The sequence below is a fragment of the Acipenser ruthenus genome, chromosome 15 (assembly GCF_902713425.1).
Source record: "Acipenser ruthenus chromosome 15, fAciRut3.2 maternal haplotype, whole genome shotgun sequence".
NCBI lineage: Eukaryota > Metazoa > Chordata > Actinopteri > Acipenseriformes > Acipenseridae > Acipenser > Acipenser ruthenus.
This window is the reverse complement of record NC_081203.1, coordinates 15,646,822-15,658,834: the sequence shown is the minus strand read 5'-3', so window position 1 is coordinate 15,658,834 and position 12,013 is coordinate 15,646,822. Positions and strand designations below refer to the sequence as shown.

Here is a 12,013-nt window from a genome sequence, read left to right as displayed (position 1 = left end):
TACCACAGTCTCACTGCTAGGGAAACCTAATGATTCTCAGTGTCAAATAACTCTTTTGCTAGCATTTTATCTGCTGTAACTGCTTGTAATGGGGATCTTCTTCTTATTGAACATTCAAGATCTTTCCATCTTGCCTCTTATAACCTGGATTGCACCAGCATATCCATGGACTCCGTTGGGACGCATAATAGTACTCTTTTTAACAAGGTAAAGCCATGCCACCTGCTTCCTTTGTTAATTGTACTGTTTTAAATCTGATTCTTGGCTTTGTCCCCATTCCATATGAATCTTGAGACAACCCAGTCCCAATCATTAACTTGTTTTATCGGTATTTCTACTGGTAAAGTCTGGAATAGGTATAGTAGTTTTGGTAGAATATTCATCTTAACAGACACTATTCTGGAGCTTAAATCCAGGGGTAACACATTCCACCTTGCTATGGCTTCTTTCATTTTAAAAGTTAAAGGGTCCTAATGTATTTTATACAGTCCTGATAATTCTTTTGGTAAATAAACCCCTAAGTATTTAATACAGGTCGAATGCCACTTCAATTTATGTGTATCCTTCAATTGATCAGGTGGACTGTAATTGTATATCAAGATTTGAGTTTTCTGTACATTTAATTTATAACCTGACACCCCTCCAAATTCCTCCAGAAATCTCATTAGTTCAAGAAAAGAGACAGTAGGCTCTTCTAGGTGTAGCATACAGTGCAATTTTGTGGTGTTCTCCTCTAGTTTGTATTCCTTTTGTTTTTGAGTTCTGTCATTGAGCAAACCCAAGGGATAAGGGGCACCTCTGTCTTGTACCTCTTTTTAAAAGAAGAGTCTGAGAGGTGGCCATTAATCTGAAGTCTTGCCTTCGGCTCTGTATACAATGTTTTCACACCTTCTGTAATTGTATCTTCAAAGCCAAATTGATCTAGAACCTGGTATAAAAAATGCCAGCTTACAGTCAAAAGCCTTTTCGGCATCCAGGATAATCAAGACCACCCTCCTTTTTTCAGTTTGAATATGGCTTCTCACATGCAAGGAACGTCTAATACTAGCTTGAGTTTGTCTATTTAGTATAAATCCTGTTTAGTATAAATGATTGGGGTAATATCTCTATTCTTTATTCTCTTTGCTATAATTGAAGTATATATTTTGTGATCTATGTTAAGGATGGAGACTGGCCGATAAGAACCACATGCGGTTTTATCCTTCCCCTCCATGAGGGAGGAAGTACTCCTTCCTCTAGTATCCAGTTGCAAGTAGAAAGCAAAAGTGGAGCCCATTTTTCTTTGATGGTTTTATCCCACTCTGAGGTAAAATCGTCAGTCCAGGTGGTGTATTTGAGTTAAGCTTTATTTAATTCAATGGTAATTGCTGTATTTAAATTGTTGCTCTGCTCCACACTAAGGGTAGGTCCATTTAAAGAGCTTAAAAATAACTTTGTATTTTGGTCATTATGGGACTGCGCATATCATTTTTTATAGTACTCCTCAAATGCTATTTGAATTTCTTCTAGTTTGCAATGTGTTTGGGGGTCTTTTATTTTATAAGTAGTACCATCTGCTTGTTGTTTTCGTAATCTTGCTAGTAATTTTATCGATTTTGGAGCCTGATTCATAATATTTTTGTTTCGGAAATGTTATCTTTTTTTTCTACTTCTGCTCTTAATATATTTCTCATTTTTAATTTTTCATCTGTTGCAGTGTATTAGGGTTCAGACTTGTGATTTTGTTTCAAAGAATTATTTGAAGTATCTAGTTTTTTATTCAAATGTAAGTTTAGGTCACCCCCACATATCAGGACGCCTTGCGTTTCCAGAGCCATCATATCAAACATCTTTTTAAAAATAAATTAGTCACTACTTGGAGGGGCATATATATATTATTATTATTATTATTATTATTATTTACTTCTTAGCAGACGCCCTTGTCCAGGGCGACTTACAATTGTTACAAGATATCACATTATACATTATTTCACATTATACAGATATCACATTATTTTTACATACAGTTACCCATTTATACAGTTGGGTTTTTACTGGAGCAATCTAGGTAAAGTACCTTGCTCAAGGGTACAACAGCAGTGTCCCCCACTGGGGATTGAACCCACAACCCTCCGGTCAAGAGTCCAGAGCCCTACCCACTACTCCACACTGCTGCTACTCCACACTGCAATTATATTGAACAAGGTTATTTGAGTATCCTAAATTCTTCCCTTCACCAAAATGTATTTTCCCTCGTTATCTTTCATTTCAGATAAACATTCAAAATGAACCATGTTAGATATTAAGATAGCGACCCCTCGTCTGGCCAGGTTTTATAATAGGAGTAAAAAACATTTTGAAATCCCATTCGTTTTAGTTTTGCATGTTCTATTTCAGAACAAACACACGCTATGTGTGCCTTTTCTGTTTTCATTTTTTTTACAATTTTACTTCTTTTTATCGGATTATTCAATCCTTTAACATTAAAAGATTACTTTAAAATCTTGATGAGTCATGTTGCGTAAGTAAGAATTAAGATTTATTACTCCTCCCCTCACTCTGTATGCCACTTGCTGCCACTTCGTTCGGCCTCTCTCACAGGTAAATCTTCATTTTCTAACTGGTTTGCTGTTTTTCGGCCCCTGCTTCTGGTTCCAGTTATTGCCCCAGATTCATATTCAGAGCAATGTTCTTAGGCTGGCATGTGGCTTTAGGGCCGTGGCATTCGAAAGAGATTTAAAAGAACAGCTATTTTGCTTGGCTGCTGAATGTAAACATCATTTCTACTACCCACATAAAGACAATGGTAAAGTGACCCCAATAAGTGCAGTTAAACCAATATATACGCTGGTTCTAGGTGCATGTGTAGGATCAATTTTACAGGACATGTGCTCGTTTTGCTACACCTCTTTCCTGAAGGTTTAAATATACAGTCGTCTCCAGCTAAGAGAACACCCGTCAGGAAGCAAGCCAAGTGTTCTTATAGCTGAAGTGTTCTCTAAGACACGAGCCACCAGACACACTATGAATCAATCAATAAATAAATACATATGTATTACATGTCATGACACACATGCATCAACATATGAAATGAACTGAATAAGTAAAAGCAAAGCAATAGGCAAGTGTGTGTTAATAAACTATAATAATAAAGTAACAGACAAACTAACGTTAATAAAACTAAAGCAAAACAACACGGTCAAAAAGCTTAAAGCGGGTGTGTTTCGAGCTATCATAATGGCAACGTTAATAAACTAACTGTCAAACTAAATCAACACAGCACCCCTACACACGTTACAAAATGCAGCAGCAATATACAGGATATGCACATTATTTAACAGAATGGTGAAGCAGCTCACCAGAATGGGAAACACCAAATTGCTCGGCGACTTGTGTCTGATTCAGGTTTTTTTCAAGAGCTTGAACAATTTCCAACTTTATGTAGCAAGAGAAACAGCAGTGCATTTTGCTGTTTGTTTACATGCCATTTTGTAGTGATGAGGTGCACTTGTGGAAATCAAAATACAAAACTATTCAATGATATGACGGCGGTTCTGGGAAGATTTAACGCTTTAAGGACCGGGATCGTGTTAACATGATCGTACTGAAATGAGCTTCCAGGACCGCGTTGTGTAAACGCAATAAAAAAACACACTTCGTTTGGGTGACTTACAGGGCCACCGTACTTTGCATTGCAGGCTTGAAACACACACTTCCTGAAAGTTTTTTTTTATGTCACTGAGAGGAGCATTTAGGGGTACATTTTCAAAGGTGACTACATTTTTGTCAGACTTCTAGAATTACGCTTTTTCTTAGACAGGCTTTTAGAGTCCCGATTTCCAACAGTGGCTGTTGTGTTGATGTTTCTAGACGTGCAAGTGTGCTATAGAAATATATATATATATATATATATATATATATATATATATATATATATATATATATATATATATATATTGGGGTCCAAGCCTTTTATTTGTTATAGCAAAAGGACAATCAAAATGAACGATACACTGTTGGAGTAAGTTAATGAGATTGTAAATACAAGTACAATTACATGTACCTGTTTGTCTCATGTAAGCAGTATTCTGACTTTGCTTTATCCTATTCCGTACAAAAAGCACAAAAATCCAGAATTGAAGCTGAACGTTTATTCAAAATCAGTCCGACACGAATCGTTTCAAAGTGCATCAAATCTTAATCCAACATGCAAGAATCCCACACTGAGCTTTTATTCCAAATCAACCAGACGTGAAAAGTTTTTGCTTTAATCGATTTTACTTTGCCGCATGGTTGCTGAACAAGCCAAAAAACAGAGTGCTTTTTGACAACCTGCATTCACAACAGAGAGATGCCTGCGTTACTGCTTCTTTCAAACAATCAATATATTCCAGCTTTGTTGCAACATAAACTGATTTTAGTTTCGGAGGCATAGTTACACAGAGAGTGCTTTTTATTAAGACAGAAGAGTTGACTTCACTGCAGAGGTGGCATCCCATGTGCATAGACCGGGATGTTGACAGTGTGTCTATATTCTGTTTTCTTTTTTTCTTATTTATTATTTGGGGTCCAGGGGCCAGGTTCGTTATAATGAAGGACGTTATAGCGAAGGTGTGCTGTATTTGAGCACACATACATCTTAAACCCTCCATAAGGTTACAATTGGATTTAGACGCCCAGAATCTCATCAAGCAACTTCTTGAAGGATCCCAGGGTGTCCGCTTCAACAACATTACTGTCAGCTTCAACAACATTACATTATATATATATATATATATATATATATATATATATATATATATAAATAAAGAAACCATCAAAGTCGAAAAACCCACATTGTCAGGAAGATCGCACCTTGAGTGTAATTTGTAAGTTGCATTTGCGCTATACATTGATAAGATGAAGTTGCATACACATTTGCTCAAATGTAGCTAACTGCTGTTACAAACTTCAGCTGTCTCTGCAGGGATGCAATTGTGACGTCCCTGTTTTATGGGAGTGCTTCTCTTAGTACTAAAGAGAGGGTGTTCCCTTAGGCGAAGTGTTCCTATATGTGGAGACTACTGTACTATGATAAGGAGAAAACATCTATTGTGTTCTGAGGCTGTCTTTATTAAAATCAACTCAATTGTATCTCGTATTTGCCTTGCTGGTTGAATACAGAGACCCATGGTGGCTTCACGCTGATGATGTCACTGCAGAGCTGTGAACCGCGTTGAAGCTCATGCCAGCTTTGCATTAGCTGACAATTCTGGCAACCTTTCACCCTGATGAGGAGTTCAGTTCTCAAGATGAGATTTTCACAGGGGCTCCTAACACTTGAGAAACTTCCATTATAAACTTTGGTAACCTGAGCTGACCTCTTCCTGCACTGATGACTTCAATTAATGGGTAAAATAATTATGCAACCTTAATTGTCTTGAAACGCCTGATATCTGGGAGAAAACAAACACCAATGCAAATAGCTAGGCCAGGGAAGCATCCACCACTGGCATTTGGGAACTATTGTGTTTTCTTCATAAAATCCTGCACAGTGTAACCCGCATTTCCTGCAAGTATGAACTGGCATGAGTAATGCTTTTGGTTTATTGAATTTTCACACCTAATCTGTTAGGTCTAATACATTACTTTAGACTGCAGCAGACTGCTGTTTGGTAACACTGGTCATGCTTTTAAAATCTCATGATCTCATTAAATAGTGAAGACTTCTTATCAACAGCAGGCTCAAAAAAAAAAAAAAAAAAAAAAATATATATATATATATATATATTCTGCAGCTAACCTCAAAGGCTTAAAGAAGAATAGTTTTTATGTATTGTATTTATTTCTGTATTTTATTTTTCTACTCTTATTAGTACCGCATAGTTTTCCCCAGGCATATTCCTGCTCCTTGTAAAAGAGTTTTATTTAAAAGGAAGAATCAATTTGTAGTGAAAATTAAAAATGCCTGCAGCAGTTTTACTCTGTGGTGGACATGAAAAATGTCCTTTTATCTGCAGTGCTTGTAATGGGAACTGGTTTGAGACGATGAATTGCCTTTGCGAAAGCTCTCATTTTAAAAGGGTTTTTTATAACATTAGTTTGTGTAGTTTTACCTTTTAATGATGTCTCATAGTCAGGCTTCATCAAGCAGGGGCAAGCACAGTACACTGTGCTATAGTAAAAATAGCACACCTCAGGGATTAAACATTGGTAATTTACACTGTGCTATAATAAGAATAGCACACCTCAGGGATTAAACATTGGTAATTTACACTGTGCTATAGTAAAAATAGCACACCTCAGGGATTAAACATTGGTAATTTACACTGTGCTATAGTAAAAATAGCACATCTCAGGGATTAAACATTGGTAATTTACACTGTGCTGTAGTAAAAATAGCACACCTCAGGGATTAAACATTGGTAATTTACACTGTGCTATAGTAAAAATAGCACATCTCAGGGATTAAACATTGGTAATTTACACTGTGCTAAAGTAAGAATAGCACTCCTCAGGGATTAAACATTGGTAATTTACACTGTGCTATAGTAAAAATAGCACACCTCAGGGATTAAACATTGGTAATTTACACTGCTATAGTAAGAATAGCACACCTCAGGGATTAAACATTGGTAATTTACACTGTGCTATAATAAGAATTGCACACCTCAGGGATTAAACATTGGTAATTTACACTGCTATAGTAAAAATAGCACACCTCAGGGATTAAACATTGGTAATTTACACTGTGCTATAGTAAGAATAGCACTCCTCAGGGATTAGACATTGGTAATTTACACTGCTATAGTAAAAATAGCACACCTCAGGGATTAAACATTGGTAATTTACACTGTGCTATAGTAAAAATAGCACTCCTCAGGGATTAAACATTGGTAATTTACACTGTGCTATAGTAAGAATAGCACTCCTCAGGGATTAAACATTGGTAATTTACACTGTGCTATAGTAAAAATAGCACACCTCAGGGATTAAACATTGGTAATTTACACTGTGCTATAGTAAAAATAGCACACCTCAGGGATTAAACATTGGTAATTTTACACTTTGCGATTAGTGCTCCATTTGATCATGGACTGGGAAACACTAGTACCATTTGTTAATTGTTATTGTGTTTAAAAATGTTGTCTCGTGACAGGTAGGACTGATGCAGGATTTACATAGGAACATGCAGCCAGACTTTCTTTAAACCATGGGTATGGAGCAGAATTATATTAGAGAGTTTAAACTCCCAGTGAAATAGATATTTAATGTGTTCTTCATTAACTTGACTGAATTTTTTCCCAGTTGCTTTTCCTAAGTTTTTTTGGGGGTATTTTCCAATGTTTTTTTGGTATTTTCCAATGGTTTTGACTGCCAATACAAACTACCATTGTAGGATGGTGCTGTTACTTGATGATGTAGAGTACAGTGTGCGTAAGTCTTCTTTTTCATGATTCGGATGTAATGTTGTATTCCCTGCCGTGGCAGGGGGTGTTTGTTACTAACACACTAATCATTAGTCAGGGTGTACTGCAACCAAACTACATGCTTCATAGCATCAGTCACTTCCAGAATAACCTGGACTACCCCTCAGACGAGTGTAGTGGGAGAACTCAAACCCTTAAGATGTTCCTCCTGGCAGTGATAGTTTGCACTTGTGAAAGCTGATCATAAGCTTGTGCATTTTTCAGTGAACTCGACGTCTCTCTCAGATTTGAGTTGTGAACTGAAACTGAAAGCCCTTGTGTGTGCGCTGCAGTGTATGTTCATTAATAAGATGCGAAGTGTCTTGTGACCCGGATCCTGTCAGCAGTCATGTGGGGAAGTGGTGTAGCAGCCGGTGACATTGAGACAGAACCGCTGTACTCTGCTCAGTGAACTGGCAATGAAGTAATAATGTGTTGTAATGTCTAGTGAGATGCCGCAGTCTGGAGTAGGATGCATCTTGCAAGTCTCGAACAGTATCTTCAATGTTTTACCTATTGCTACAGTCTCAGTCCTGGTGAATTGAATTATTTCCTTTTGCTAATAAGAGACTGGCTGGCAGTGATGGGCTGTAACTCCCCTTCATGGAATACCATGTGAGGTTTGGACTGAAGACTTTCAATGTTAACTGGACAAGGTTATTACTGTATGCCAGAATGCATTGCCAGGGTAACGCAGAGAGCACAGCAAATCAAAGGCATGTTCTTGCACAGAGCATGGCAAATACACCAGCAGCACTTAGTGTATGTGTGTATATATGTGTGTATAAATATATTGCTGTGAAGTAAAAATATACTGTGTGCAACTCGTTACACCAGTTAGTCTCAATGAACAGCTTTTCTCAGAAATGTACTGCCTTGCTTATAAATAGTTCAGCATCAATGTAAAGAGACCACTTAGCAGCAAACATTATCTTCCACATTCTGTGAAGCGGTTGTATTGGTGCCAGCAGCTCTGTGTTGCTCCCTTTCTGCTGCAGTATAAATAAGTCCTAGGCATATAGGTCACCCTGCTTTGAGAAGATGTCTTTCACTGCACCATCTGTGTGGAGAGCCAGAAACCCTGGTCTCATTTTACTGTAGTTTACAGTAGTTGCCTGTAGGTATGTTTGTGCCTTTGTGCATATGCAGAAATATTACAGCATATATAAGCCAGATCCAATTCTCAGTACATTATATATTGTAAATCTGTTTAAACAAGCTGACTGCTAGGGGCTCCCGAGTGGCGCATCCAGTAAAGGCGCTCCACGTGAGTGCAGAATGCGCTCTGTAGTCTGCAAGTCGCGAGTTCGAATCCAGGCTATTCCTTTGCCGATCGAGGACGGGAGCTTCCAAGGGGCCACGCACAATTGGCCGAGCGTCGCCCGGGAGGAGGGAGGGTTAGGTCGGTCAGGGTGTCCTCGGCTCACCGCGCACCAGCGACCCCTGTAGTCTGGCCGGGCGCCTGCGGGCTTGCCTGTAAGCTGCCCGAGAGCTGAGTTGTCCTCCGATGCTGTAGCTCTTGGGTGGCTGCATGGTGAGTCTGCAGTGTGAAAAAAGCGGTCGTCTTGACGGCACACGCTTCGGAGGACAGCGGTGAGCCGACCGTAATAAAATAATTGGCCATTCCAAATTGGGGGAAAATAATAAAAAAAATAATTGGCAACGATTAAATTTATAAAAATAAAAATAAATAAATAAATAAATAAATAAATAAATAATAATAAAAAAAAAAACAAGCTGACTGCAGTGCTCTCTACTCAACTGGACCGGTTCCCTTGTCACAAACAGACTCTGCTTCCTGAGTATCATGCCAGTGTAATAATATGCATGCAGGTATTTGTGTATAGAAGTGCTGGAAGTGTGACACCAGTGTACAGCGAATGCAAGTAGACATGAATAATCCTTTTGTACTGTAGCTTAAGAAAGTGATGATTTATAGTTACCAATAAGCACTTCCCCTGAAGGTGTCATTGTTGAATCTTTCTCGTGTCCCTTTGAGACCTCTGTGTTCAGTCCAGTCTGCCCCTGAAGGTGCTGAACCTTTCTCGTGTCCCTTTGAGACCTCTGTGTTCAGTCCAGTCTGCCCCTGAAGGTGTTGAACCTTTCTCGTGTCCCTTTGAGACCTCTTGTGTTCAGTCGCCTGCCTTTGTGAAGCTTGTTGAAGTTAAACTCACTTAAAATTAGATGTATAGCTCCCCACAAGGCTATCACTGCTACTGATGATTCAGTGTGTAGCGCTGTACTGTATACAGTGTAATAGAAACAAGATGATTCAGTGTGTAGTACTGTATACAGTGTAATAGAAACAAGATGATTCAGTGTGTAGTACTGTATACAGTGTAATAGAAACAGGATGATTCAGTTTGTAGTACTGTACTGTATACAGGTTAATAGAAACAAGATGATTCAGTGTGTAGTACTGTATACAGTGTAATAGAAACAAGATGATTCAGTGTGCAGTACTGTATACAGTGTAATAAAAACAAGATGATTCAGTGTGCAGTCCTGTATACAGTGTAATAGAAACAAGATGATTCAGTGTGCAGTACTGTATACAGTGTAATAGAAACAAGATGATTCAGTGTGTAGTACTGTATACAGTGTAATAGAAACAAGATGATTGAGTGTGCAGTACTGTATACAGTGTAATAGAAACAAGATGATTCAGTGTGCAGTACTGTATACAGTGTAATAGAAACGAGATGATTCAGTGTGCAGTACTGTATACAGTGTAATAGAAACAAGATGATTCAGTGTGCAGTACTGTACTGTATACAGGTTAATAGAAACAAGATGATTCAGTGTGTAGTACTGTATACAGTGTAGTAGAAACAAGATGATTCAGTGTGCAGTACTGTATACAGTAATAGAAACAAGATGATTCAGTGTGTAGTACTGTATACAGTGTAATAGAAACAAGATGATTCAGTGTGTAGTACTGTATACAGTGTAGTAGAAACAAGATGATTCAGTTTGTAGTACTGTACTGTATACAGTGTAATAGAAACAAGATGATTCAGTGTGTAGTACTGTATACAGTGTAGTAGAAACAAGATGATTCAGTGTGTAGTACTGTACTGTATACAGTGTAATAGAAACAAGATGATTCAGTGTGTAGTACTGTATACAGTGTAGTAGAAACAAGATCATTCAGTGTGTAGTACTGTATACAGTTTAATAGAAACAAGATGATTCAGTGTGTAGTACTGTATACAGTGTAATAGAAACAAGATGATTCAGTGTGTAGTACTGTATACAGTGTAATAGAAACAGGATGATTCAGTTTGTAGTACTGTACTGTATACAGGTTAATAGAAACAAGATGATTCAGTGTGTAGTACTGTATACAGTGCAATAGAAACAAGATGATTCAGTGTGTAGTACTGTATACAGTGTAATAGAAACAAGATGATTCAGTGTGCAGTAATGTATACAGTGTAATAGAAACAAGATGATTCAGTGTGCAGTACTGTATACAGTGTAATAGAAACAAGATGATTCAGTGTGCAGTACTGTATACAGTGTAATAGAAACAAGATGATTCAGTGTGCAGTACTGTATACAGTGTAATAGAAACGAGATGATTCAGTGTGTAGTACTGTATACAGGTTAATAGAAACAAGATGATTCAGTGTGTAGTACTGTATACAGTGTAATAGAAACAAGATGATTCAGTGTGCAGTACTGTATACAGTGTAATAGAAACAAGATGATTCAGTGTGTAGTACTGTGACAAAGATCGAATGAGTCTTAGTGTTAGATCTCCCTCTCGACCTGTGAGAGCACGGTATACGAGGAACAGAGTACCCTTAATGAAATGGCACGACAATTTATTCCGTAGGGTAGATGGAAGTCGGTCAGTTCGGAAGGGGGCGGAGCCATGGCACCCGAGCTCAGTGACCCAGACGGTAAGCGGCGTGGCATCCGAGGACTGGAGGAGCGGATGCGCTCGTTAACCTCGGGGTCATGGGCGAAGGTATAAATAGGGGGCATGGCTTGAGTGATCTGTTCCTTTGCATATGGTTAAGTTAACTAACCGAGAAGGAGCCCGTACCGTGAATAAACCGTGAGTGTTCTGTGTCTGTGTATTAACACTGTGTGTCTTGTGTGTTATTTGTCACAGAAGATTACTGAGCACGATCCGGAGCTGCAGCCGCAGGCCAGCGAAAAACCCGGACTTCACCACTCACCTTTCACTACCGGAACTGTCTTTGTGTTTGCACCTTTTAGCACTTGAATCACGCACTGTCTTTTGTGTTCGTGTTTAGTGTGGGTGTCGGAACGGGACTTTGGGGTTGCGGGTCAAACCCGCGGGATTATAAATTAGAAGTGATACACGCCGCTGTATCACTTCCAGCACTATTATTATTTACAGGGTTTGCCTTGAGGCTCTGGACATTTATTAAATTAAATAAACACCCTTGCACCTGTACCAACGTCTGTCTGTGTAATTATTCTGCACTGCACTCACCTGCACGTCATTACCACTTTGCCACAAGTACTGTATACAGTGTAGTAGAAACAAGATGATTCAGTGTGTAGTACTGTATACAGTGTAATAGAAACGAGATGATTCAGTGTGCAGT

At 38.5% G+C, this 12,013-nt stretch overlaps 1 protein-coding gene across 1 annotated transcript in view; it reads left to right on the top strand.

The window, feature by feature from the left end:
* LOC117422514 (regulator of G-protein signaling 3-like) overlaps positions 1-11,736 on the top strand; it is an 81,968-nt gene extending 70,232 nt beyond the window's left edge. The window contains exon 19 of the mRNA XM_058987195.1: positions 11,551-11,736. Coding sequence (XP_058843178.1) covers positions 11,551-11,664 — 114 coding nt within the window. The 3' untranslated portion in view covers positions 11,665-11,736. The remainder of the gene's footprint in view (positions 1-11,550) is intronic.
* Positions 11,737-12,013: the final 277 nt, after the last annotated feature.